The sequence below is a fragment of the Papaver somniferum genome, unplaced genomic scaffold (genome assembly GCF_003573695.1).
Source record: "Papaver somniferum cultivar HN1 unplaced genomic scaffold, ASM357369v1 unplaced-scaffold_117, whole genome shotgun sequence".
Taxonomy (NCBI): Eukaryota; Viridiplantae; Streptophyta; class Magnoliopsida; order Ranunculales; family Papaveraceae; genus Papaver; species Papaver somniferum.
Genome location: NW_020620714.1, coordinates 2,062,810 through 2,089,444, shown reverse-complemented (window position 1 = coordinate 2,089,444; position 26,635 = coordinate 2,062,810). Strand labels below are relative to the sequence as shown.

The 26,635-nt window shown below is 38.7% G+C and overlaps 3 protein-coding genes across 5 annotated transcripts; 1 reads left to right on the top strand and 2 right to left on the bottom strand.

Annotated features, from left to right (window-relative positions):
* Positions 1-15,470: 15,470 nt before the first annotated feature.
* Positions 15,471-24,078, bottom strand: LOC113329974 (pentatricopeptide repeat-containing protein At5g39710-like). 3 transcript variants are annotated; one of them, XM_026576832.1, is made up of 11 exons: positions 21,019-24,058; positions 20,732-20,805; positions 20,142-20,466; positions 19,882-20,034; positions 19,151-19,367; positions 18,726-18,794; positions 17,564-17,635; positions 17,410-17,475; positions 16,706-17,314; positions 16,370-16,441; positions 15,471-15,889 (listed from the first exon to the last, which is right to left on the bottom strand). In XM_026576832.1, the coding sequence occupies exons 4-9, from the start codon at positions 19,920-19,922 to the stop codon at positions 16,964-16,966; spliced, it is 816 nt and encodes a 271-aa protein (XP_026432617.1). In that variant the 5' UTR covers positions 19,923-20,034; positions 20,142-20,466; positions 20,732-20,805; positions 21,019-24,058; the 3' UTR covers positions 15,471-15,889; positions 16,370-16,441; positions 16,706-16,963. The 3 variants fall into 3 exon arrangements, 2 of the variants coding, with proteins under 2 accessions (XP_026432617.1, XP_026432616.1); XM_026576831.1 differs by lacking the exons at positions 15,471-15,889; positions 16,370-16,441; positions 16,706-17,314; ... (1 more) ...; positions 17,564-17,635; positions 18,726-18,794 and having other exon boundaries at positions 19,234-19,367; positions 21,019-24,078; XR_003350038.1 differs by lacking the exons at positions 15,471-15,889; positions 16,370-16,441; positions 16,706-17,314; ... (4 more) ...; positions 20,732-20,805; positions 21,019-24,058 and adding an exon at positions 17,796-18,703.
* On the bottom strand, positions 22,780-24,010 carry LOC113330123 (pentatricopeptide repeat-containing protein At3g22470, mitochondrial-like). Its single transcript, XM_026576978.1, has 2 exons — positions 23,923-24,010; positions 22,780-23,774 (listed from the first exon to the last, which is right to left on the bottom strand). The coding sequence occupies exons 1-2, from the start codon at positions 24,008-24,010 to the stop codon at positions 22,780-22,782; spliced, it is 1,083 nt and encodes a 360-aa protein (XP_026432763.1).
* Positions 24,079-24,263: 185 nt separating the features above from the next.
* On the top strand, positions 24,264-25,723 carry LOC113330058 (probable pterin-4-alpha-carbinolamine dehydratase, chloroplastic). The gene is made up of 3 exons (XM_026576923.1): positions 24,264-24,648; positions 24,904-25,102; positions 25,376-25,723. The coding sequence occupies exons 1-3, from the start codon at positions 24,289-24,291 to the stop codon at positions 25,465-25,467; spliced, it is 651 nt and encodes a 216-aa protein (XP_026432708.1). The 5' UTR covers positions 24,264-24,288; the 3' UTR covers positions 25,468-25,723.
* Positions 25,724-26,635: the final 912 nt, after the last annotated feature.

Below are 26,635 nucleotides of genomic sequence, written 5' to 3'. Positions count from 1 at the left end.
AACTGCAGATCTTTCTTTACACATGTGTAGATACACTTTACACTCTTATCACATGTCTTTTTTTGTTATCAGTGCTAGGATTGTGCCTTCGATAGCTAGATTGACATCTCCATTTTGCTGTGAGCTTAAACTGTTTTGCACATGTCACGTTTGATGGAATCTGAGCTTATATTTTGACCTAGAACTTTGTAGGTACGTTCTAAGCAAACCTTCACGAGACTTCAACTCGTCCACTAGGGACACTTAGTGGTTTAAAAGGCTTAGTGCATACGCTAAATGCATTCGAGAGACCAGCGACAGTGGTATAGTTAGGATTTCCTTAGTTTTGTTTTACTTGAGGACAAGTAAAATTCAGGTTTGGGGGTATTTGATGAGTGCCAAATATTGTATATATTTATCCCTTTTTGTTGGCATTTAACTCATCTTTTGCGCATTAATTCTACATTTTATCCCATATTCTGTATTTTCATTGTTTTCAAGAATAAATATTTTTATTAATTAATTTTGCATTTTTAGGTAATAAATAAAGTCTGGATGAATTGCGGAGCGGAATAGAGAAGAAAAGTAGTGAAAAGCCGGGAGAAATCACGCAAGGAAGCCGCGAAGAATGGTGCGCACAACCTCATTTTCTACACACAAAAACGCCTCCGTTCTCAGCCATCAGATCAGTTCTCAGAAGCATCCGACGGTCGCTCCTTCATAGAGCATCAAAATCTGAAGTCTCTGCCAAGCACCACAGCGCTGAAATTCCAAGCCTTCAGATTAGATGGTAGTTGACTCCAACGGTCGCTCCCTTGCTGTTCATCAACGTTTGATATCTCCGCCTTACACTACAACACCTAACCCCATCTAGAGCCGTTAACTTCGTTGTATCAAAAAATCTGACGGTCGCTACCAACCTCATCAGGAGGAACCATCCGATCCACCTACCAGCTTCACATCCCACGGCCCATCTCACGAAACATCATCTCTTGATGGACCCGCCTCACACCCTAGCGACCTAGCACCTACACCCCAAACAAACAGACCCTTCTCCCATTCTATCGAACCCATCTCCTCCACCTTACCCTGCTGCAAAACCACCTCTCCCTGCAACTGTCGCCACCACCTTCTCCACCTCTGCCACCAACTCACTGCCACCACTCCACCTCCACCATCATCACCCTATCGCCCAACAACCAAAACCCATCTCCCCCTAGCCCTCTAGTTCCCTATTTTCTCACTTTTTCACGCTTTTTTTTTGCCTGAATCCCTAGGCGTGAAAAACTGATGAATTAGGTAACCTAGAGTTGCAATTGGCGCATGAGAAGAGGTCAGGGAGCAATTACAAAGCATGGGTCGAGTTTAATTTGATATTGCTACATCAAATTAGGTAAGAATTTACCAAACCCTAACTGTACTGTCATTGGAGAAATTTGGGGATTTTTATTGTAAACCCTAATTGGGTATTGGGTATAAATATGGGTGTGGGATTAGTGTTGAGGACATGCTGGAATAGCCAGTGTCACCCAAGAGGACTGAACTAGCCAGTGCCTCAAGGGTCATAATTTCTGTTAATGTTTTAGTTCAATTTGATGCTTTGTTTTATGTTCATGTTCCACTTGCAATTTCAATTACTCTTTATGTTTATCATGTCATCAATTACTGTCAACATGTTCTAGATCATCAGTTGGGGCTTAGATGAAGCCTGAAGACCTTGTTGGGTAGCAAAATCTTAGTGAACACTCTTGTAGGTATAATTGAATTAGGATGTTAGTGTTCTTGGTGATCGAAGTCACCTGTGATTGAGTGTGCTGTAAGAAGACACTCAATGCTAGGGGTGAACTAGAGAATTTAGGGACTTAACCATCCACATTTAACTGAAATAGGGAAGTAATGAAGTTTAGGGATCAAACATCACCTGTGATTGAGTGTGCCTTAAACAGACACTCAATGCTAGGGGTGATGCTAGTGAATTAAGCTAATTATCTTCCACTAATGCAGCCCTGGACCATAGGCAGGCTTGAACCTTAACCTAGGTCCATTAGGGACAAGATTTTAGTTCACAAGTAACACTGCCTAGATAGGTTAGATGGTGGATTCAAATCCCTAGTGTTCTTTAGTATTTTACCTCATCTTTGTTTCCTTCTCTTTCACTGCCTTTGGTTATTTGCTCTCTGTCCCTGCCCTTGGCTCACTGCCTTGGTCTTTCTCTTTGCTTCATTTTTATTGCTTCTGTAAATACCATTTTCACTGTCCCTGTAAACACCATCTTATTCATGTTTCATTGCTTTACTTCATTGCTTTGTCTCTTAACTTCACTGCCTGTCACTAGCTCAGACTAGCTAGAAAACTTCAATAGCTTCCTCCAAGTCCCTGTGGACAAACCTTTTCTTCCCATCACTAACTACAATTGATCCTGTGCACTTGCAGGTCAGTTTGTAGGTTCTTTCAAAACCCACCAGAGGGCAAGATGCTTCAAATATTCGTCAAACGAGGAACCAAAAACAGAGAAATCATCCATAAAGATCTCGAGAAAACTATCTATCATGTCAGAAAAAATGCTCATCATGCAACGCTGAAAAGTAGCAGGTGCATTACACAACCCGAAGGGCATACGTCTATAAGCAAACGTCCCAAATGGACACGTGAATGTAGTTTTTTCCTGATCTTCTGGAGCAATGTGAATTTGGTTATAACCGGAAAAGCCATCTAGAAAACAGTAGTGACTGTGTCCAGACACACGTTCTAGCATTTGGTCAATGAAAGGGAGCGGGAAGTGATCCTTCCTTGTTACTGTGTTCAACTTCCTGTAGTCGATGCATACTCGCCATCCTGTGGTTGTACGAGTAGGGACTAATTCATTCTTGTCGTTCTGAACTACAGTAATGCCTGACTTCTTAGGCACAACTTGAATGGGACTAACCCATTTGCTATCGGGAATTGGGTATATGACACCCGCATCAAGTAGTTTCAGGATCTCTCCTTTGACTACATCTCTCATGTTAGGATTAAGTCTCCTTTGCATTTCCCTCGATGGTTTGGCATTCTCTTCAAGGTTAATGTGGTGCATGCAAATGGTGGGACTAATTCCTTTGAGATATGAGATGGTCCATCCTAAGGCCTCTTTGTGTTCCTTAAGTACTTCTAAAAGCTTACTTTCCTGTTCCGTGTCTAAACATGATGAAATAATGACAGGTAAAGTATCAGAAGAACCTAGGAATGCGTACTTCAACGTACTAGGCAATGTTTTCAATTCAAGCTTGGGTGGCTCAACAATAGATGGAATAAGCTTGGAATCAGAGAGTAAGGGTGGTTCCACTTCATATTTCCTTTCAGTGACGTCCATTTGAGGTACAGATTCGAGCAGAGATAGGACGTCACTACAGTATGCATCATCATAGGAATCTGAGTTAAAGTTCTCCATACATGCTTGAAAGGGGTCGACGGATAGAATGTTAGTCAACGAATCTTGCATTAATCCTTCAATCATATTAACTTCATGCACATCATCATCATCAAGATTCACAGGTTGTTGACTAATATCGCACACATTCAATTCTACCGTCATGTTACCAAAAGACAGTTTCAACACTCCATTACGACAATTAATGATCGCGTTGGACGTAGCCAAGAAAGGACGTCCTAAGATGACAGGAATGTGACAGTCTGGGTTTTGTACAGGTTGAGTGTCTAAGACAATGAAGTCTACGGGAAAATAGAATTTGTCAACCTTGATCAAAACGTCTTCGACCACTCCACGAGGAATCTTGACAGATCGGTCTGCCAGTTGTAGAGTGATAGATGTTGGTTTCAACTCCCCAAGACCTAATTGCTCATAAACAGAATATGGCAGTAGGTTAACACTTGCACCTAGGTCTAATAACGCTTTATTGACCGTGTGTTCTCCTATAGTGCAAGAAATTGTTGGACATCCTGGATCCCTAAACTTGGGTGGAGTTTTGTTCAGAATGATGGAACTCACCTGCTCAGCTAAGAAAGCACGTTTTTGCACATTGAGCTTGCGCTTTTGAGTACACAAGTCTTTGAGGAATTTGGCATAAGCAGGGATTTGCTTGATTGCTTCAAGAAAAGGAATGTTGATGTTGACTCTCTTGAACAGATCTAACATCTCATTATAATGGGTACTTTTCTGTTGATAGATCAATCTTTGAGGAAATGGGGCAACAGGAGAATGAGTTGGAAAAGGGACATTCACAGCAGTAGAATTGTCAGGCTTTCCAACTTGCTCAGATTCTTTGGTTTTCTGGGGTTGTGGAGACAGCGTGGAATTTGTATCAGATTCATTAGGTTCGCCCACGTTGTTCTCGATGACTTTACCACTTCGGAGGGTGGTAATGGCATGGACTTGATCGGGTGAGGTTTCAGTGCAGGACGTTGTGCCTGTTTGAAATATCCTCTTTGGATTTTGTTGGGGTTGGCTCGGAAGTTTACCCTTTTCTCTCTCACACATTTGATCCATCTTTTGATCTAGATTTTTCTGACTTTGCATCAAACTCTGGAACATTTCCTCTAGGGTGGATAATCTCTTGTCGGTATTGTGTTGAGGATATGATTGTTGTTGAGAGTTTGATTGTTGTTGAGGGTTTCTCGGGTGTTGATAACCTTGATTGTTCTGATATCCCTGATTGTTTTGATAGCTCTGATTGGGTTGAGATGGTCCTCCCTGAGTGGGGCCTTTGGACCATGAAAAGTTAGGGTGGTTTCTCCATCCTGGGTTGTAGGTCTGTGAATAAGGGTTATGCTCTGGTTTTTGAAACATGGCATGTGCCTGTTCAAGCCTAGATTCCTGGACTGCAAGCAAATCGGGACAATTTTGGAATTGATGGTTGGGGTCGTTACAAGCAGCACAAACAGACGAAGCGACATGTTCTCGGAGAGTAGTGGTGGAAGGTTTTGAATGTTTATGTAGTTCTAACTCTTCTAATCTCCTAACTATTGATGCCATGTTTGCTCTTCCCTCGAAATCCGCTTCAATCCTAAAAGCCTTTGCTTCGGATGTAGTCTTTCTGGTTTCTCGGATGGATTCCCACTGTTGCGTCTTTTCAGCTACTTCAATCAAGAAGTCCCAAGACGCATCAGCAGTTTTGTCTACGAATAGACCATTACACATCGACTCAACCGTTGTTCGGGTGGACACATCTAGACCTTCATACAAAATTTGCACAAGTCTCCATTTTTCAAAACCATGATGGGGACATTGGAGCAATAATTCATTGAATCTCTCCAAGTATCTAGCTAAGGTCTCACCTTCTAATTGCACAAAGCTATTCAGACTTTGACGAATTGTCGCAGTCTTGTGATTCGGGAAAAACTTTTTGAAAAACTCCTTTATGAGGTCATCCCATGTCATGATGGATTGAGGCTGTAAAGCATAGAGCCAGGCCTTTGCCTTATCTTTCAGGGAGAAAGGAAAGAGCCTTAACTTTAGGGTTTCGTCGGACATTTGAGTGAAACGCAGAGTTCAACAAATTTCCTCGAATTCTCTCACGTGGTGGTACGGGTTTTCATTCTCAACACCTCTAAAAATAGGAAGCATCTGTATTGTGCTTGATTTCAGCTCATAATGGCCATTAGCCTCGGGTAGCACAATACAAGAAGGTTGACTGGCTCTAGTTGGGTACATATAATCCTTGAGGGTACGGGGTTCTCCCATTGTTTCTGGTTGATCTGGACTGTCTCCCTCAGAACTTAGAATTTCGATAGGTTCGTCTGGGTTAATTCTAACAAGTCTGTTTGTCTGGTCTCTGTAGGTCACAATCATGTCCTAGTAGGTACCTTAACTAACATGTTGGTCAGACAGAGCAATCGGAAACAATTTGGCCCACAAGGGTTATGAAGATTTGGTTTTGAATGGGTGTTGGACTAACAAGGGATTTTGGTTTTTGGTTTAAAATTGGGCTTTGGAAAAAAAAAAAAAATTTTGAACTAAACCTAGCATAAATTAGCACAACTCATAAAAGAAAATAAAAACAATAATAATAATTACAAGCCCATAAAAGAAAAATAAAAGAAAGAGAAAAATAAAAATTATTACAAGCCCAAATAGAAAATAAAGAAAAAGAAAAACAAAAATTATTACAAGCCCAAATATAAATACTTAAATACAAGCCCAAAGAAATTTAATGAGGCCCAGTTGGGTTAGCTCATGGGTTAGGCTTACTTGATTTTTGGAGGGAAGCCCAAATTTGGGCTTTTTATCCCCTTTTAGTTGCACAGCCCAGTTGGGCTTTAGGATCGTCCTAAGCAGCTCACGTTCAAGCCCAGCAGCAGAGGGTGCACAAGCCCGGCAGCAACAGAGCCCAGCTCAGTTGAAGTGGTGAAGCCCAGCAGTAATGGTGGCACAAGCCCACCTCAGTTGGATGAGCCTAGCAACTTGTTGAGATGCAGCAGCCCAGTTGCTTTGGCTTGGCAGCAGGCTTGGCAGCAACAGGCTTTGGCTTGGCAGCAGCAACAGCAGCAGCAGCAGCAGCAGCAGCAACAACAGCAGCAACAGCAGCAACAGCAGCAGCAGCAGCTCAGGTAACTCTGCAATGATCAGGACAGCAAGGAGAAGAAATTCAACACACAGCACCACTCCCCGGCAGCGGCACCAAAAACTTGGTGTGGAAATGGAAAACACACAAAACTTGCAAGTATACAAGGTCAAACTTTATAATATAGGGATAAGAAAGAGTTAGTCCACAGGGAGCGGGAGCATACAAGAATTTTCCTAAGCTATCAATGGGTGCAAAGCACTATGGCAGTGAGCAGTGATGGATGAAGGCAGATACAAAGAACTAAAACAGTTAACACAAGATGGCAGCACAGCAAGGATTAGATGGCAGATGATATAAAATAACAACAGCAAGGAACCAAGGCTGTAAGCCAAGGGCAGGAGTGAGATTGTGCACTGACTTCAGTGCACACAGCTTCAAAATGCAAGAACTAAGCAAAACAGTAAAGGAAAGTAACTAAGCAGTGAATAAAAGCAGAGCTGGAATTGCAAGTGACTGAAGAAAGGAATTGTGGCTAAGCTAAAGGCTTAGAATCCACCTTGGTGTCCTAGCCAAACAATGTAGTTCTAGGTTGAAATTAAGACCCTAAGCATACAATTGGAATGGAAAGAAAATCAGCTTGCTCAACTAATGTGCTCCTAGCATTGACTGTCTTTTGACAGTACAATCAATCACAAGCACACAGATGAGCACTAATCTCTCCCATTGCTCAAGAAAAACAAGCATTAAGGCTCTAACCTAGCAATTCATCATCCAACAATGCACTAAGGCTTCATCTGAGCCTTAGCTGCAGTAACTTAGTTCATGAAAAACATGTTAACAGCATCAACATTCATTATATATGATGAATTCAACACAATATCCAACATTGAAGATAAAAATCAAAACATCATGTAACATTCACTATCAACTGTCATGCAATAACTGAAATTGAAATTGCAAAAATAAATTTTTTCAATTCTCTTCTGGCTAGTCCAGAGATCATCCCCCTCTCCCCCTCTACATCACCCCCTATTTATATCACCAAATACCCAATTTTTCCGAAACCCTAGAATTGAAATTAGGGTTTTCAATCTCCGAAATTTACTCACCAAAACTTTGAATTGACGTCGCCCCATGTCTTCTCTGCCTCTCTCGGTTCTTCTCCTGCTCCCAATCGCTACAATTGCTCCCTAATTTGAGGTGTTTTATCAACCCTCACCTAGGTCAGTTGGTGAGAGAGGTTAAAGCGCTTCGAATTAGGGGGATGGGTCGTGTCGGGTAATGATGGAGATGGTGGAGTTGGTGGTAGTTGGTGTAGGTAGTGGTGGTTGTGGAAGTGGAATAGGTGGTGGTACGGCAGGGTATGGTGGTTCTGTTGCAGAGAGGGGGAGAGGAAGAAGAAGGTGGAGGTCGATATGGGTTAGGGTAGGGAGCTGTTTGGCTAGGTCATAGGGTTCGAGTATTAGTGTGTTAGGCGGGTGTATCAAGATGTGTGTACCACGAGCTGAAGCCGCTGGATATGGAGATGGTAGGTGGATCGGACGGCTAAGAAAGAAGCAGCTTGTAGCGACCGTAGGATGTAAAATACAACGAAGTCTACGGTGCAAGATTAGGTTAGGTGTTGTAGTGTTTAGCGGAATCATCGGGATTTGATGCACAGGCATAGGAGCGACCGTAGGATGCTGAAATGCTTCGATCTGACGGCTGAAATCCGAGACGGGCTTGGATATAGAAAATGGGTTTGGGTGAGGGTTTTGGGCCTTGGGTATGCCAGGCCCATATCTTCTTTAAGAACAATTCTTCCTCTTCAAGCCCACTTCTAGCCTTTTGGTCTTGTGCACGACATTCTTCGCGGCTTCCTTGTGTAATTCCTCCCGGCTTTTCACTACTTTTCTTCTCTTTTCGCTCCGCAATTCATCCAAAATTTATTTATTACCTAAAAATGCAAAATTAAGTAAGAAAAATATTTATTCTTGAAAACAATGAAAATACAGAATATGGGATAAAATGTAGAATTACTGCGCAAAAGATGAGTTAAATGCCAACAAAAAGGGATAAAATTATACAATATTTGACACTCATCAATTCCTTAATACTATGTATATCTAGAGTTCATATATGCTTCGTAGTTATGTTTTCAATATGCACGACTTGAAAGATACGTTAGGGAATGAAACAGTTCAAGTCAAATATCACTAACCTCAAGTGGAAGGATGATTGTTGTCGTTGTAACTCCTTGCTTTTCACATCTTCAAGACTTCGCAATACTTGTAATGTCTCATATCCTAATATTTTCAAGCTAACCTATACGAAGTTTAACTGTAGTACATAATCAAGCGACTCTTAACATGAGTTTTGATTCACTAAAATATGACATCCAAACTTGACATACCAACGCTTGGTGTGTTCAACCGAGCAACGCTCTAACAATCTCCCCCTTTGTCAATTTTAGAGACAAAAATCTTACATCATATGGATAAACAAATTACAAGAATTCATTACAATCCGCTTGATTCCCGATTCAACAGCACAGTAAAACTGCTTACATTCAATCCTTGAAAATGCCGATGTTGACATTATAATAACAAAGCTAATACTCCCCCTAAGGAGATAGGTAGATATTCAATCCGCACGTATTTTTTATACCAATCAATATGACATGTTACTCCCCCTTAGTCTGTGCTTTCACTCTTTCGTTTGGTAAAACATTCAATTACCAATGTTCTTTTCCATAGTGATACCAATTAATATAAAATAAATTCCAGTATCACTTGTTTACTCCATATATTTCTCCCCCTTTTTGTCACAAAAATGACAAAGAAACGAAAAAATAAAGTACAACACGAAAAGAATTTTAAAAATCTCATAATAGACTTGCAAACCTGTAGAGTTAGGCACGAGGGTTCCACATATCATGTTCTGATAACCAATATCAAAACCGAAACTACAAGTAGTATTATTTTGATATGTTACCAAGGAAACAATTGCCCGAGACAATCTTTCCCATTTAGTTTAGCAAACCAAAAAACAACTAATCACATTAGTCCCTTTGCTAAACTTATTGTTCAAAAACAACCGCTTAATTCGATAAGACCAAAATAAAGATAAACTCCATTTTTCTCATCAGGTTCTAATTATCCATAAACTTAGACCTTTCAATTTTAAAGAAACCAAATACTAGGTTAGTTATCTAGCATTTCCTTGTTTAGGAATTCGATTAGACTTGAATAACCGAAACTTCACTTCGGTAAGACAAACTAAGATCAGAATTAACTTAATTTCTTATCCGGAATCGAATTGGACTAAACTGATTGTTGTCGTTGTAAATCCTTGCTTCTTTACATCTTCAAGACTTCGCAATACTTGTAATGTCTCATATCCTAATACTTTCAAGCTAACCTATATGAAGTTTAACTCTAATACATAATCAAGCGACTCTTAACATGAGTTTTGATTCACTAAAATATGACAATCAAACTTGACATACCAACTCTTGGTGGGTTCAACCGAGCAATGCTCTAACAGTACCTCATAATCTTTTATATGATTAGGATGCTTCCTTGTTCTTGTTGACCTTCTTGGAGACCCTTCTTGCTTATTTGAGTCTGAAGAGTTACTCCCCGTGTCATTTGTAGTATCATCATCAACCGAAGTGTTGCACATGTCATCAATTGGAACCATTAGAATTTTCTGAATTTTCCTCATTCACGGCTACGGTTTCATCATTATCATACTCCAAAATGGTGACATCGTTAGGAATTGTGTAATATGTTAATACCTCATCGAACACCACATCTCGAGAAGTAATACACTTCTTTGTTTTTGGATTCATACATTTCTACACTTTCCTACATGGATCATAACCCACAAAAATGCACTTTCTTTCTTTTGGGTCTAGTTTAGTTATGTTACTTTTAGGAACATGTACATAACAAATAGATTCAAATATACGGAAGTAACTCACATCGGGTTTTTTATTGAACAAAATGTCAAATGGATATTTTTCAGTACTGACCATGATGGTAATTTGTTAATCACATGACAAGAACATTGCATTGTTTCATCCCAAAGTTCTCTAGGAAAATTTTTATCGTGTAACCATGATAAACTCATTGTGGTAAGATGTGCGATCTTTCGTTCTACTACACCATTTTATTATGGATTGTTTGGGTATGTTATTTGTCGACAAATACCGTGATGGCTACAATAGTAAGAAATTCATCTGACATATATTCACCTCCATTGTCAGTTCGCAAGCATTTTATTTTCGTCCCAAACTCCTTCTCTACTATGTTTTTGAACTCCAGAAACTTTGAGAAGGCTTCACTTCTGCAGTGGCGGAACTAGACTTTGATTATGGGGAGGACTTGACTCTTTTCTTGGGATGGCTTAAGGGTAAAATTTACAAACATATAATGGCCCAACTCAAAAAGGGCTATGAAAAAAATGTCTTTTTCCAATCTTGGGGCTGGCTTGAGCAAGCCCTAGTCCAAGGGTAGTTCCGCCCCTGCACTTCTGGTTGGTCCTATTACATCTGAATGTACTAATTCAAACATCCTGGATGAACGATTAACTGAATTTTTTAAATGGAAGACGATGAGATTTAACGAATTGGCAGTCTTGGAAAATCACATCATGTTGTATTCTGTCCAGATCAGGAATACCTTCAAGTAACTTCTTTGAAGAGATTTGTTGAAACAACTGGTAGCCTATATGGCCTAATCTTGCATGCAGATAGATGCGCGATCATTGAGACTAGCATTCTCTACAAAAGCTTCACTTGCAGTCATAAAAAATAAGGATTCTTTTTTCTTTCCAGTAAACAGAATATCATCACTCAATGATTGTATATTCTCAATAATCTTTATATCATTTTTACCAAAAAGAACATGCCTTCCTGACTTGGTAATCTGGGGAACAGATAAAAGATTCTTCTTAAGTCCTGGCACATGATAAACATCTATAGCTATGTTATCACAGTTTTTGTTGTTAACTTTGATATTCAGCTTCCCTTCATTCACCACTGGATGCACTGAGTTATCAGCGATATCAATAGCTCGTCCTCCATTATGTCTACGAACTGACGAAAGTAAAGATGCATCTCCAGTTGCATGATAAGAACAACCATAGTCGACACTCCATTGCTTTGCATATTCAATAAAAACATTAGCGTGACACAACTTCTTAGTTTCTTTCACTTCAGTAACTTCAATTGAAAAACATTGCTCCCACTTTGGGTTATTTTCTTGCTACTCATGAACTGCATTTGCCTTTTCATCCGCAAGTTTTGCATAACATCTCTGCTGGGCGTGACCTCTTCTTCCACACCTGGTGCACTCAAGCCATTCTTCAGGTTTTGTTCGACAATATTTTGCTACGTGATTAGGCTTTCCACACTTGTAACATTGAATTTTTTTGTTCTTTTCTCTGAACTCCATCTCACCATTATTGTACTTTAGTTTCTCTTTGGTAAAAAGTACATCTTATGAACTTTGCTTTTCTGACATTTGTTTTATTAATGCTTCCTGGATAGAAAGAAGATTCTAACTCAATGATAGATGGTTGAGTTGTCCACCCTTGTACTGAAGAAATAAAGGGCATGAACTCCTTTCTCAAACAACGAATGATATGATGCCGCATCCGATCTTCACTAATTGGATCCTTCTCATCTAATTCTGAAATTTCATAACAAAGATTTTTAACTTTCAGAAATAAATCAGAGATAGACATACCTCCTTGACTTAACGTTGCAAGCTCATTTTCAAGAAATTGTAGTTTGGCGATAATCCTTCTTTATATTTACCTTTTAAGATCATCCCAAATCTTCTTAAAAAGTTAAAATTAGAACATCACAACCTCCCGTTGGAGATACTCTTAGACTCTGTCTGTGGTATTAAGTATTAACATAAGATATATAAAGTGCTATTGCATTCTTAGAGAGAACACTGCAAAATACCTTGTTAGACTTTCGGGTATCATGTGATACCGGATGTATAATTGTTGGGGTGCCTAATAGTGTCAAAGGGTATATTAGTCACCTAATTATATAATTAAAGATAAAGGTTGGGTAAACTATCCTTTTTGGATATTAAAAAATTATCTTAAATATCCCTGGACATGTAAACAGTATCAAATATCATCAGTCTTTTACACCCAGGAGAAATATTTTAAGGGTTATTTAACCAATTTTGTGAATTTATATGTTAGTACTTCTTTAATATACAATACACGAACACACTTCTATATTGCAACTGGTTTATACTGAAACCTTTAATCCAATTTCACGAATTGCTGTAGTAGTAGTAGTCGTATCTCTGATCAAGCACAGAATCATCTTATTCTCGATTGGTAAACTATGAATACGATTGCTGCCAAAAATTAAATTATAAGTTGGGAAAATGACAAGCACTTTTTGCTAACTCAAACAAACATAAGCAAAGTCTTTAAAAAATCGGCTAAAAAAACTCTTACTCATTCGGTGTCCTTTGTGGTTACGGAGTACCAGGTCTTGTAGTACTTGTAATCCCCCGTACAATTTTTCACAAGATGTTCAAGGAAATGAAGCTGCGTGTATGAGGCTGAAGGATTGCTTCCACTACTTTTGAGCAGCCCAGACCATCATTATCCCAAAGTATCTGGATGGGAGCTTCATTTCAAAATCGACCAAGTAAGGTGCAAGCGCGCCCTAGCAAGTCAAAAAACAAAGACTGTCCAATGTCTTGTTCCGTTAAACCGAGGCCTTTCGATCCGGTAAAACAACCCATTTGAACCCAACTTCTCTAGGTAATCCCTAGTGACTGTAATCTCCAAAGCAGGTTTCTGTTTTACCAGTGCATTAATCAAGTTAATGAAATACGTAAGTTGTCAACATGTTGTTGATTACTTGAAATCATAGTTAGCATATAATCAGTCTACAAGGAATAATAACCCGCGGAAATGCAACTCCAAACAGATGTGAGCACAGAACTATAAGTTAGAACTAATATTATTACATTACATGCACGCACTTGTTAATTGCAAATGGTTAATAACATGAACTCTCAAAATTTATACTGAAAGCCTAAATTTAATTCCACGAATTGCTTTAATAGTGGCCGTGTATCTGATCAAGCTCTTTCATGTCAGAATTTTCTAGGTACTCACTCAATCAGTGTCCTTGATATAGAGTTCACAGGACTTGTAGCACTTGTAGTTCCCTGCAGCATTTCTGCGAGATCTTTCAACGAAATTATTAAAGCTGTTTACGTGGGGGATTGCCATTGTTTCTGAGCATTCCGTACCATTCTTCAGAGAATGTCATGTCCGCGCCATAGTAAAACTTCATAGCTATTTGTAATCGCAAAAGTCTCCCAATGAAATTCATCATTCTTTATATCAAACCCCTTAATCCAATTCCACGAATTGTTGTTGTAGTAGTCACTTTTCCGATCATGCCCTTTCATGTCATAACTGGTTTATCCCCTCTAATAGTCCATTTTATTGATCCCGTTGGATATTTTAGTTTTCTGCATATTTTAGTTTTACTGGAAGTGCCTTCTACCCTTTAGGTCAGAACAAGTACCTAAAATTTCAGCAAGTGCATCTCGGAAAACTTTTTGTTATCAACTGACAAAACAATATTCTGGCACGTGTTACATACTTGTTTGCACGTGTTACATACTTGTTTGCATACAAGACCGTGGCAATCTCCCGTAGGAGATGAGCATTCTATTTTCTCTTGATTGCTAGCTGAAGCGGTTTTTGTTATGCAAACAAGTATGTATAACATGGACGAATATTATTTTTGTCACTTGATAACAAAAAATTCGTCGACATACATATGTTGAAATTTTTGCATCTTTCTCATGGATCCAAGGAAAATAAGGTTTTCAATAAAACTAAAATATCCAATGGATCAGTAAAATTGACTATCATAGGGATAAGAAGAAGCCAATGAAGCTTGTTCTGACCTATAGGGATAAGTAAAAATTTTGGCATATTCCTGTGTACATGCCAAAAAAAATGCCGTTTGGCATGCCATGTGGCATGGCAAATAAGATTGCCCACTATTGTAGATATGGTAAATTTGATTAAAAGCATATATTTAATTGTGTTGAGTCTCTATTCTGTCGTGTATATCTATATGTCAGTACTGGCATATAGACATATGAATTTGGCAGTTTGACATATTCATAGTAGGTGCATTTATGCCAAATATCAAGTTTTGGCATGTACATAGGAATAGGCCTTAACGAAAGCACACTTCAGTTTCAAACAAATCAAATCAAAAGAATCCCTGGATTATGGATTTTGAAACAAATCAACCTATTGCATGATCCAACCAAGATACACATAACTTTCTTGTAAAGATACTTGCCAAGACTTGCATGTTTCAGCTTTTTGAGTTCCTGGTAAGATTAGTAAGAGCAGATTATCAACAAGATCATACCGTTCTCCGTAGTAGATTCAGATCTGGAAGAGAAACAACAAAGAGAAACAAATAAAACCCTAATTAAAAATATATTTTAGTATTTTACCTCACGTTGAGCCAGTTTCCACTTTTAAAGTGCTGTCTACGGTTTACGGGCTCGTATCTAATGGATTGGTCCGTATCCACCAATTCAGTTCGTATCCAATGGATCGGCCCTTATTCACTGTTGAAGTCCGTAAAGGTGGTACCGGTACAGGTTGATGCAGCTAAAGACCAACCGGTGCCTCAGACCATTTCATGCGAGATCCTGCAGAATTGAGATAGTTTCGACTTTAGAGTTTTACTTCTGGAGCTGGTTGAATAAGTTTTACTTTAGAGTTTTAATTCTGGAGCTGGTTGAATAAGTTTGTAATGCAGCTAGTGAGCTAGGATTCGGAGAAACCTGCACTTGCTATTCTGAGTAGTGAAGATTGAGAACCTGCTGAAGTTGCCAGGAATGCAGGCACAAAAACTATCACGGCATTTTTCTATTCAGTTAACGGGAAAATGTCTACACTGAAAACAAAGGCAGCTTCAGAGAATCAGAGTAAACGGAGTACATTTCTAAGGAAATATTGCATTTGAAATCACGTCATTTAAGAAGTTTCTGTCAGACTGCAACCTTTAAAAGAGGTTGGCACTTAATACACACGTTGACATAGTTTCTTACATTTCTGTATATATAGCGATAACAATAAAAATATATGACGCTTGTCACATAGACTTCAACATTCTGCTATTGGAAATGCAGAACCGATCTTGTCATTCCCTAATCGATAGCACTTGATGTTGACAGGGTAGGGTCCGATTTGAATATGGTTTTCCTCTCCACCAGCGAAGAAACACAATGTATACAATGCAATTTAAACTCAGGACTAACTCCAACGAATGTGCTCGAGACAGCCTTCAGAACACCATTCCATGCAAACTGAATTGCAAGCAACTGGGTTTCAGAGTCCGGCTGCATACACAAGAACAAAGAAATGAGAATTCAACTAGTGTAACAGTTTACGTTTCTGCAGGCGCAAACACCAAGTTATATCGGGAAACACACTGTTGCAGCAAATGTAGAATTGATAGCGAAATAAGATTACCAATTTTCAGATTGTAATAAAAAAAAGTTTAGAACTACATATGTGGGTGAAGACAAAACAACATTGGTAACTAGTCACTACCAGATGATTTTAAGTTTGTACGGCATTTAGTACATTTTAAACAAAACAACATCTGTAACTTCTTTTAAAACTAAAGAGGAGGGGGGAGTTGTTGCTTAATCGGTTCATGGGATGGAAGTATCAGAAATTAATATTAGCAGCAGTCTTCCTAAATACATGGTTACAGTTGGAGAGTACAGTTATAGTTTAACACAAGATTAACATGTCAATAATGTTCTTCTAATGACACTAACAACAAAAGAAATACTGCAGTTTAAGTCACTTACGGTTTCCCCACGTCTTCGTGGGAAAATATAACCTTGATAATCAACTCTTCCTTCTGATTCCTCTAGGTAGAACTGCAAAAGGACAAAAAATACAAAATTGCTAGGAAAGACGACATATGTTAATGTTAAGATGCAAGATGAGCATGACACTAACAACAAAGAACAGTGATATAGGAACATAAGAAAAGTGTCATTCCAACTCTAACCTTGGCAAACATTTGTTTACTCTAAACCCATAGTCCGTGCAATAGTCATGTTTCAGTTAAACTATAATTGCACAAGCTTGAACATCATACAAATAATCAGGAAAACATCGATAAGATAATATTTACAAACCTGAAGCCAGTTGTGGAATCCTGTCACTTGGTCTTCCCCTTGAGTCTTGATTTCTCCAACAAAAACATGTTCAAAAGCAGATGAACTACTGGAAGAACCTCCTCTTCCATAAAGACCAAACCATAAATCACTCAACATTCTCTTGAATTCTTGGTTATCATCAGAAACGATGCCCTTGCAAGTGAGATACTTGTGAAGATATTGGATTGGTCCAGTTCTACTAATCTCCTCTATAAATGCAGCTTCCTCTTGCTTCTCTTAAGCTGAGACTTGTTCTTTAGACCCTACAACGGGATTGTAATTATCCAAAAGAGAACAGAAACGAGAATAAGTAGGCTTCCTGAATATGTCTTCACTAAGCCAATCAAATAAACTTCCTTGTGCGATATCATCGTTTTGGTACACTTTCTTCCCCTCACCACAGACAATCTCATAGTCCTTTCCTGGCACTAAACGGTTCGAATCAAGTTCCCAAAGCTTATTACAACCTTGTGAGAGATCAGCAAGCTCTTCTCTTGATGGTTCGATATTAGAACCATGGCCAACATCATCCGCGTATTCTTGCTCACTTGGTGGCCGATTATATCCATGATTATGGTCTTTCCATATCTGCCAAAGCATAAGTAACAGAACATCAGAAACGAAATAAGAGCAAAAGAGATTACCAGTTAAAAGTTTATTTTCAGTGAGGTAGTAATGCGAACCTGAGGCCTCCTTGCAGGTTTTTTCCCAACAGTCTCCCACCCTTCACTATTTTCCTCTTGTTCCTCCTATTGTAAACAAAATAGGATTACTCGGCATTTTCAAGAATCAAAACCCAAAACAACAAATTGACATGACTAAACAATCATATTCCACCTTTCTATTCCATTTGTTCTGGTTACAATCAGTTTGAGCACCTTCATATTGGTCATTTCCCCCATATGCAGCCTGCAGTTGAACCACTTGATTAGCTGACACATGATCGGCATTTTGAAGCCTAATACGATGCATGGAAAAAGAACAGACCTTCTCTATATTCAGAATGTACTAAAAGATTTTGAACATATTCAGTAGACTCAAACTATCACAGCTATCAATACGTGCTTACCTAATCAGTCTCTACTCATGTACAATACGAACATAGGAAATCTGCACTAAAGGGTGTTAAGATCACAGTAGTTAATAAAGAGGAACATAGGAAATAATGTTAATAAGATGTAAAATGATGCAGAAGAAGTAATGGTAAATAGGTTTACAGAGGAACCCAACCTTAAGATCCAGGCTAATAGAGGATCCTAACCTCAAAATTACACTTAACCGATGTCTTTTCATTGATTTGAATATCTCCTTAAATAGAGATTACAAAATATATCTGTATCCCTACTTAAACCTTAGATCCTCCATGCTAGGAAACAATCCCACTAATTCCAAACATAACTCAAATATCCAAATGACCACTAACACTCGCTATTCAATGACTAAACCAATTCAAATTGTTCTTCTCACTTTAAGTTGTCTTACGGGTGTGAGTGGATTCCCTGGTCTTTGGGAGCCTTTAGTTATGTTTAGAATTAATGGCATTGTTGCCTAGTTTGTAGGATCTTTGGTTTAAGTACAGATACGGATATATTTTGTAGTCTTTATTCAAGGAGACTCTGAAATAATAATAATAAAAAAGAAAAAAGGCATCTTTACTTAAAAGGAATAGCACTTGTGTTATTTTGAGGTTAGGCCCCTCTACTACCGTGTATCTTGAGGTTGGTTCCTCTTTAGACCAATTTATCTTTACTACTTCTCCATCGTTTTTCATCTTAATTCAATTACTTCCTATCCTCATCATTATCAACTACTGTGATCATAACAAAGGAGTTTAAATATATCGAACTGCCTATTCAAATCAACTAACTGACTCAAGTCGGAGTAGTATTTTTCCTTTATAAATTTACCAACATCATAATTTATTATAAGCAGACCAAGAAAGTGCTAAAATAAACCAAGCAAATTACAACAATGAGGTAAGAAACTATAAAGAAGAAACCTGTTGAGAATGTCGCCCTCCAGCACTCTCCCATTCCTCACTTCTTTCTTCTTTCCTGTCTACCTCTTCCTAGACAAATTTCACAAATTTCTATCAGTATAACGTCCAAAACAATAACATACCAAAGTATCACATTTATCAGTATCTTTATTAATGGCAGTTTATTAAACCAACCCACCTTCCAAATACCCACAATTATCTATATAAATTTGCTAATCCCCTGATAAAACCCTTCATCTAGCTTTCCGCATTTCTCAATATAACATCCAAAAACACGAATTAACTATCACAATCATCATCATTCTATCTTTTTGATGAGAGTTTAAACCTAAGTTCCAAACACCCACCAGTGCCCAAGTTTTCAAAATTAGATTATTTTTTCATCCTTCCGACAAACAAAAGTCAAAACACGAAGAAGATCTCACCTTCCTATTCCAACCTTGACTACGATTTGGTGGTGTTTTGGTTGTTGTATCTTCCTGATCATCATCTCCAGAGACAACTTGTGCCCATGTTGATCTAGATCTTTCATCTCTGTCTTGACCATTAGAAGATTCTTCTTTGTTGTTGTTGTCTCGATCACCTAATGCTACATCCAGAATACCCTTGATCAAACCCTCCATCTCTTTTCTCTGTAGAATTCTGAAAGTCAGGAGCAGATTCAGATAATGAGAGAGACTGAAAAGTACAAAGAGGATGATTGATGGGTGTACAATAAAAGCAGTTGATTGGCGGGTAGTGGCAGTTCTGTAATTTCAAATAAATATCTCGTTTTTGCCGACAAGAAGGGTTAAGGTGTGAACGTGGGACGCCAAATCTTGATGCAAGGTCTGGTATGATCTGACGTGATAAATATGTAAACGTTGGATCTCTAATAAGAAGTCAAACTTTAGAAATTTGGACGGTCCAGATATAATCAAAATCCACTGAGATAACTCGAAGTTGGATCTAAAGGGGGTAATGATAAACAACAACATGATTTTACTAAGGGGTGTTTTCTATTTCAGCTGACTCGGTTTCTGGATCTGAGTCAGATACACATATTACCCGACTCAGAATTTACCCAGAAATCTGACTGGGTAGGGCTGAGACAGATCCAATGAGTAAGATTCAGCAGTATTCGATGCAGATTAGTCAGAAGGAAAACATACACCACCTGCAACACATTTCAGATAGATATGTAATTGTGTTTAGCATTCTATTCTCTGCGCGAGCAGAATCTCTGGATGTCTGGAACTTGATTCTGTTGATTTGAAGAAGAACCGAGATGAAAGAAACAAACTGAGTAAGTGATAGTGGTGCTACATGCCTGCAAGTAGTAAAGAGAGATAACATCGTTAGCCAAAATTCGCCTTTTACTCTCGCATATCCATTAACTTGTTGGGAGCAAAAGAACTTTGAACTTGCGTAAATTACCTAAACAAATTCGCCTAAAGTACTCCAAGCTTATGAAATGATCTTTGTGATTTAGGTCGTCTGTGTAAGCCGACCTTGCCACTGGGCAGAACTTTAAGAGCAGGACAATATTCAGCGGCTAAATCAATCCAAAGATCTTTTCCAGAACAAATACTTCGATAACTTTTAGTAAACACTGACTTCTGTCCTGTCACAGCAACAATACTTATTACCCCGGTCTGAATTCTGGAGCACTTGCTCATAAACTTCTGCCACATACTTCCATGAACAGATTAAAGCATTACCAGTACTGCAATAGTAATGCAGTTCTGGATCAAAAATTTCCCTGTTCAAAGAATACGATTATCAGGTATTACTCAACTTTAGACAACACTGGAATGAAATATTCATTTGTACTAGTTGATCTGATTCTAGAGAAACGCTGTTTCCTCGTTACAGCACGGAGAATTTACATTGCAAAAAGATATTTGTTTGTGGCACAATGACTAAGTTAGTCGCGAACAAGCATCAACAAGTACATGAGGGACAAAGCAAACAAAAAAAAAAATCATAACGGAAGTTTAGGATTGATAGTCGAAGAACTACTTTACCAGACACATGAGGGGCAAAGCAAGTGTAAAAGAACCCAAACTGGAGAGAGGCAAAGCAAAATCCCTTGTAGCATCTGCAAATTTAAAGGCATAAAAACATAATCAGCCATAGTTCTAATTAATTGTAACAACATAACAATCAATTGTCCCTTCTCACATTTCTGAAATCAATCTCAAAGAAGGCAAATGACAGTTATATAAATGAATCTTCCCAATAACTTCTTCCATTTTGCATTAGGATAAAATCTGAAATATGCACTACAAAGAAAAGTAACTGTGTCACATACTCTATTTTACATTGCAGGCGAAAGTTGTGCAGTTTCTGCAACCGATCATTCCGTCAGGAAAGCAGCAATGCAGCTTCGGATGAGTCTCAGTAGTCTAGATTTTGTTATATATATTCTCCCATACAAATAAGATTAACGGAGCATAAGGTGGGAGGCTGCAGTTCCGACTAGAAAAGCAAGTGTCAATGTTACGCCTCAACTTCTTGACCAAAAGAATACTCAATCTTCTCCAATAATTGGGTGTCATGACCAAACTGCAGGCCTTTAACCCGTGGATAGCTGACTGACAAATAACTGTACTACTAATTTCATTTCCCAAGAGCCAAAAGATTGTGATCACATATTTCTGATAAATAACGCTGGTTCTTATCCCGGTAAGACATATCTTTTGCTATGTAATCAAACGTAATGTGCATGAGAAAGTCAACCACTATGGCTTCCCCTGGTGACTCTTTCACAATCTCTGCATCTTGCAGTGAGTCCCACTTAGTGCTCTGCAGTATCGTATAAGTAACATGATCAAATGGGAAAGACACTAAATATAGCTTATGTCCCCACATCAAGGCCATCTGCGGCAACCCATGCCTACGAAATTGAGACAGCAATGTATTTACCGTTACGACATTTGGAACAAATGCCATCTTAAGTAATTTTGCAGTAAGTATCATAGCACGCTCTAGTATGTCACAGCAAACACCATTCACCATGGTATTGCATGTAACTGTATTAGGAATAAAACCCGATGCAATTAGCTCATCCAGCATCCTCACAGCTTGAACAATTTTACGGCTACTACAAAACACATGGATCCATGTATTGTACGAGATAATATCAGGCTGCCATCCGCTATCCCACATCTTAGCTAGGAAGTCCTCAGCATTTACCAGGTCGAAGGCCTTAATATATCCACTAATCAAAGTATTGTATGTGACTATATCTGGGTTCTGTCCGAATCTGTGCATGAAAGTATTATTTGCCGCCTTCATACTACCCTGTTTGCAAAACCCATTAATAATCATATTAGTATTAAAAATATCTGGAATAAGCCCATTTTGTCTCATTTCTTTCTCCAACTTCAACGCATAGTCCACTTTGCCACAATTACAGAAGCCGCCAATTAAAGAGTTGTAAGTGAAGTTGTTCGGGGTGATACCTCTTCTCAACATATCTTCAAAGGCCTCGTAAGCCTCCTCCATACGACCTGCATTAGAAAGTCCATCTATAAAGGCTGAAAAGGCGACCACATCAGGACATATCCGTCTACTCTTCATCTCACCCCACAATTTATGCGCTCTTATAAGGTCTCCACTATTGAAATACCCATCTAGAAGAACAGTAGAAGCAACTCTATTAATCGGAAATCCCTTATTTACCATTTTATCAAGAAGCTCCCCGGCCTCTTGAAGCATTCCCCTATTTGACAAACCCAGAAGAAGAGAACTGCAAGTACAGGACGATGGGGTTAAACCAAATTCCGCCATTGACCTATACACTTCAAAGGCTTTATCTTCTCTCCCTGCTTTACTATAACCAGCAATGATCGAGTTAAAAGCAACAACGCTTGGAGGCATTCCCTTTTGGAGCATGTCTTGTAACAACCCCATCGCATCATCTAGTTGACCAGCCCAACATAACCCAGCAACTGAAATATCTGTCAAAGGAAACAGACCTGCAACAGAAACATTCCCCAACAATCTCTCACCATCTTCTTCCCGACCAAACTTGCAGTGCCCGTGGATCATAGTGTTTATAGTTACACCATCAGCAGGTAGACCTTTCACCTTCTAGTCGAATCTCCCGAGCCTTCACATACCCATTAATGAGCGTATTATAGGTGACGGTAGTTGGATTAATATCCCTCTCCTGAATCTGATCGAACAACCTTCTTGCTTCTACCATGTTTCCCTGCTTACAGAAGGAATCGATAATTGTATTAAACGTAACCACATTCGGACCGCAACCATTTTCAATCATTTCCCTCACCCACGCCAAAGCTTCAGAAGATCGTCCGTCAGTACAATAAGTCTTGATCAGAATGTTATACGAAAACGCATCTGGCTCACACCCAAATTTACCCATCAGATAAAACAAACTCACCACCACTTGAAAACACCCTTCCCCACAAAACCCATCCAACATAACATTAAACTCATTAGTTGAAATCCTCGGCCCTTTGACAACCATATCTCTGAACAAACTCCAAACAGTACTAAAATCACCAACAGCAATCAACATTCTGAAAAGAATACCCGTAGCAGACAAACTCGGTACCAATCCCTCCTCCCTTATTTTATCCAAAACCACCAATGCATTCCTAACCAAACCAGCCTTCATAAACCCCCTCATTAGCGAATCAAGAACCGAAAAATCAGACTCATATAAATAGTGTTCGCGTCTCTTCCACATTAGATCAATCAATTCACGGCTACGATCTACTCCAATTCTCTTCACCACAACACAAATCACATCTTGTGACAGATACCTCATATCTTGTGAAGCTAAAACATGAGCTAATTCACAATACAACCTAATGGAGCTATCACTACCAAAATCAGAATCATTTACACAAACAAATTTAAAAAATGCCAGCGACAAAATTGAATCATCGAATAATTTCATAATCTCTACAAGATTAAATGGCCAAAATTGATTATCACCTAATGAAAAATCCCTCAGAACACAACCATGTCCATGTTTAATAATTTTCGACAAACCAATAAAAATCTTTCTTTTCTCATTGGAATTAATACAAACACCTGATGAACCACCACAGACATTATTCTTAAACTGATACAGAAAACAATCCTTTGATCTTGAAGATGATGAATAGTTTCTGGATTGACCCATGTTGACCATTTTTCTTATCCAAATTAGGGTTTTTGAAGGAACACAATGAGAACATACCTTGTTGATTAGAGAAGTTTGCTGCAAATGCAGATGCACCACCATAGTTGATGCTGCTGTACACTTTAGCAATACCTGCACTAGTCATATCATCAAGTTATTGATCTAAATCTGTGCATTACCTGCCTCAGTTTAGCAAATTTTCAGTATCAGAAGAAGAAGAGAAATGGGTTTTTGAGAGGGAGAAGAGAAATGAGGGTTTAAGTCAGGTAAGTTTTTATTAGTTCTAAAAAATATCTGGAACAGAATTGGAACCAAAAAAAAGGTGACATTTTTATCCCAAGTTTCAGTTCCAATTTTCTTCAAATAGTCTATCTTTAAACCCATTTCTTGTAATTCACAAAGCTCTCACCTTTTGTTTCACCAATGGCACTCAATCTCTCATCTTCACTCTGTTTTCAATTCAGAACTCCAATTTCAGCCCCAAAACACCAAGAATTCAGCTTCAATTTCAATTCTACTCCACTTATTCATAGAAATGATAGGAAGGTGGTGACTTGTGGTTTGGGTGGTGATGATATGTTAGGTGATTTTGGTGCTAGAGATCCATTCCCAGCTGAAATTGAGAGTCAGTTTGGTGATAAAGTATTGGGTAGTGGTAATACAGAACATAAAATTCTTATACCAAATATCTCTGCTCTTTCACTTTCTTCTCAGGAATCTACTCCGCTTGACCCTTCACAGCCTCCTCTTACTAAGCAAGTTGCCCAGCAGCTCCTAAGAAAGGTAAAAAACACAATTCCGAAAAGTCTCTTTCCGGAAATCCAAATTCAGTTGCCGGGTTGTCTCTGGTTGCTGTTTACGAATGTGAAATTTTGTTTGATATCTTGAAAATTGAAATGCACCTGCATTTGCTGCCATATGGGCAATCCAAAGGTGAATGGGGCACGATGTTGAGCCCGTGCATCGTCTGCGCGAAATGCAAGTGCAGCATTGGCAAAACTCTTTAAAATTTTGATGTGATTTTGAATGTTTCTGTAGGTTATTGGGTGGAGATTGGCGGAAGATGATGGAACAGGTATACTAAGACTGCAATGTCTATGGAAATTGAAAGATTACAAAAGTGGGATTGAGCTTATAAATAGGATTTACAATGTTGCTGCGGCAACTGGGTATTACCCGGACCTTCATTTGGAACAACCTAATCAAGTCAGAGCTCAAATTTACACTCCTTCCATTGGTAAGTAAAATGCTTCAAGTGAACTGAAATATATAGCATTCCGTGATTTCGTATGAACTATGCTAGGATGTGCAGTGTACCAATTGCTTGCATTATGATGGGGATGGTGGCATAATGCTCATCTTGGGATGGTGCATCCTTTGGGTGTGAATGCCATTCTAAGGGTTATTATTGCTCCATTTCACCATCTGAGAGTGAAATTTGTCATTCCAGCCTTGCGCACTCTGATGGGTTTGCTTCTTTTTTTTTCTTTTCGGAATTTGGTTATTGCAGGTGGACTAAGTATGAATGACTTCATCTTAGCTGCAAAAATTGATGACATCAAGACGTCGGATCTTGTCCCTAAGAAAAGAGTGTGGGCGTAGTCAGATACGGCTGGTATGGGAAGAAAAGGTTTGCGCTCGTTGGCTGGTAATATCTGCCTGTTTTCTTTTGTCAACTCCTCCTTGAGATTAGCAGAGTCATCATGAGACTAGCAGAGGCATGTAAAAGTAAAGTTTTGATGCATATTTGTCACATTGACAAATCAATTCTAGATCAAACACTGTATGAGCCATGAAGTTTCAGTAAAATAGAATTTGAAAACTTGAAACTAGTAGTGTCTTCTAAGACTGTTTATTCTTACCCCTCTCGGCTACACTTGTATTACCCTTTTCCACTCCGTTGGACTTTCATCCGGCGGGATTGGAAACCTCATGGACTCCTTAGTGTTTCGATTGTAATAAAAAATGCTGTCTGACCATTGTGATTGTAGGAAGATTAGATTTGTTCCCGTAAGAGCTTCAATAGAAAGGTCTGCATATCCACCCCAATGGGGAGGCATATCAATCAGTCCATTTAATGCTACCATCCGCAACTTCATGAAATGTCCATAGAGAAATTTCAAGTTCATGTGTCCAACTTGATATCGCTATGCGTCCATCAATCTCTGTTAGCTCAACGGATTGTGACCGCATCCACTTAAGTTGAGAGACGAAATCAGGAATTGGGAGAACTCTGAACTTTTCAGTTACAATGTCAAATCTCATTATTAGTTCTTCTACTTGATCAGCATCTGGTTCAGTATCCCGGAATCGCCAATAAACACAACCATCTACATAAAATGGAACTTCACGACCGATAGCAACCGCATCGATTCTTCTCCATGCATTATCATTTTTCCCAACAGTAAACACTTCAACAACTTGATCATCTTTAGGTCTTTTCGGTGATATTCTTTCACACCAACTGTACTTACAACCCGAAGTACCTGATATCCAGATAATTACATGTTCATGACTCTGCGGATTAAATCCAAACGCAATGCGCCTAAATTTCCCGCACCCTTTATTAGTTTCGAACCAATGTGATATTTCTCCGGTTACAGGGTTATAAATGAAAAATGCATCATGCCTGTTAGATGTAAAACACAGTAAACCACTCACAGTTTGTCTTGGTAAATATTTTGGTAACGAATAAAGCGTATACAAACCACGATCGATTACTAATTGCTCAACACTTTCTAATCCTCTATCTGGTGAACAAATTTTGAGC

Excerpts from the sequence above, each read along its gene's own strand:
- LOC113330058 (XM_026576923.1), top strand. The coding sequence starts at position 24,289 with ATGGCACTCAATCTCTCATCTTCACTCTGTTTTCAATTCAGAACTCCA. Across the intron at positions 24,649-24,903 it reads CCCAGCAGCTCCTAAGAAAG|GTTATTGGGTGGAGATTGGC; the intron begins GTAAAAAACACA and ends ATGTTTCTGTAG. Across the intron at positions 25,103-25,375 it reads AATTTACACTCCTTCCATTG|GTGGACTAAGTATGAATGAC; the intron begins GTAAGTAAAATG and ends TGGTTATTGCAG.
- LOC113329974 (XM_026576831.1), bottom strand. The coding sequence starts at position 22,760 with ATGATCCACGGGCACTGCAAGTTTGGTCGGGAAGAAGATGGTGAGAGA.
- LOC113330123 (XM_026576978.1), bottom strand. The coding sequence starts at position 24,010 with ATGACTAGTGCAGGTATTGCTAAAGTGTACAGCAGCATCAACTATGGT. Across the intron at positions 23,775-23,922 it reads AAACTTCTCTAATCAACAAG|GTGTTTGTATTAATTCCAAT; the intron begins GTATGTTCTCAT and ends GTGGTTCATCAG.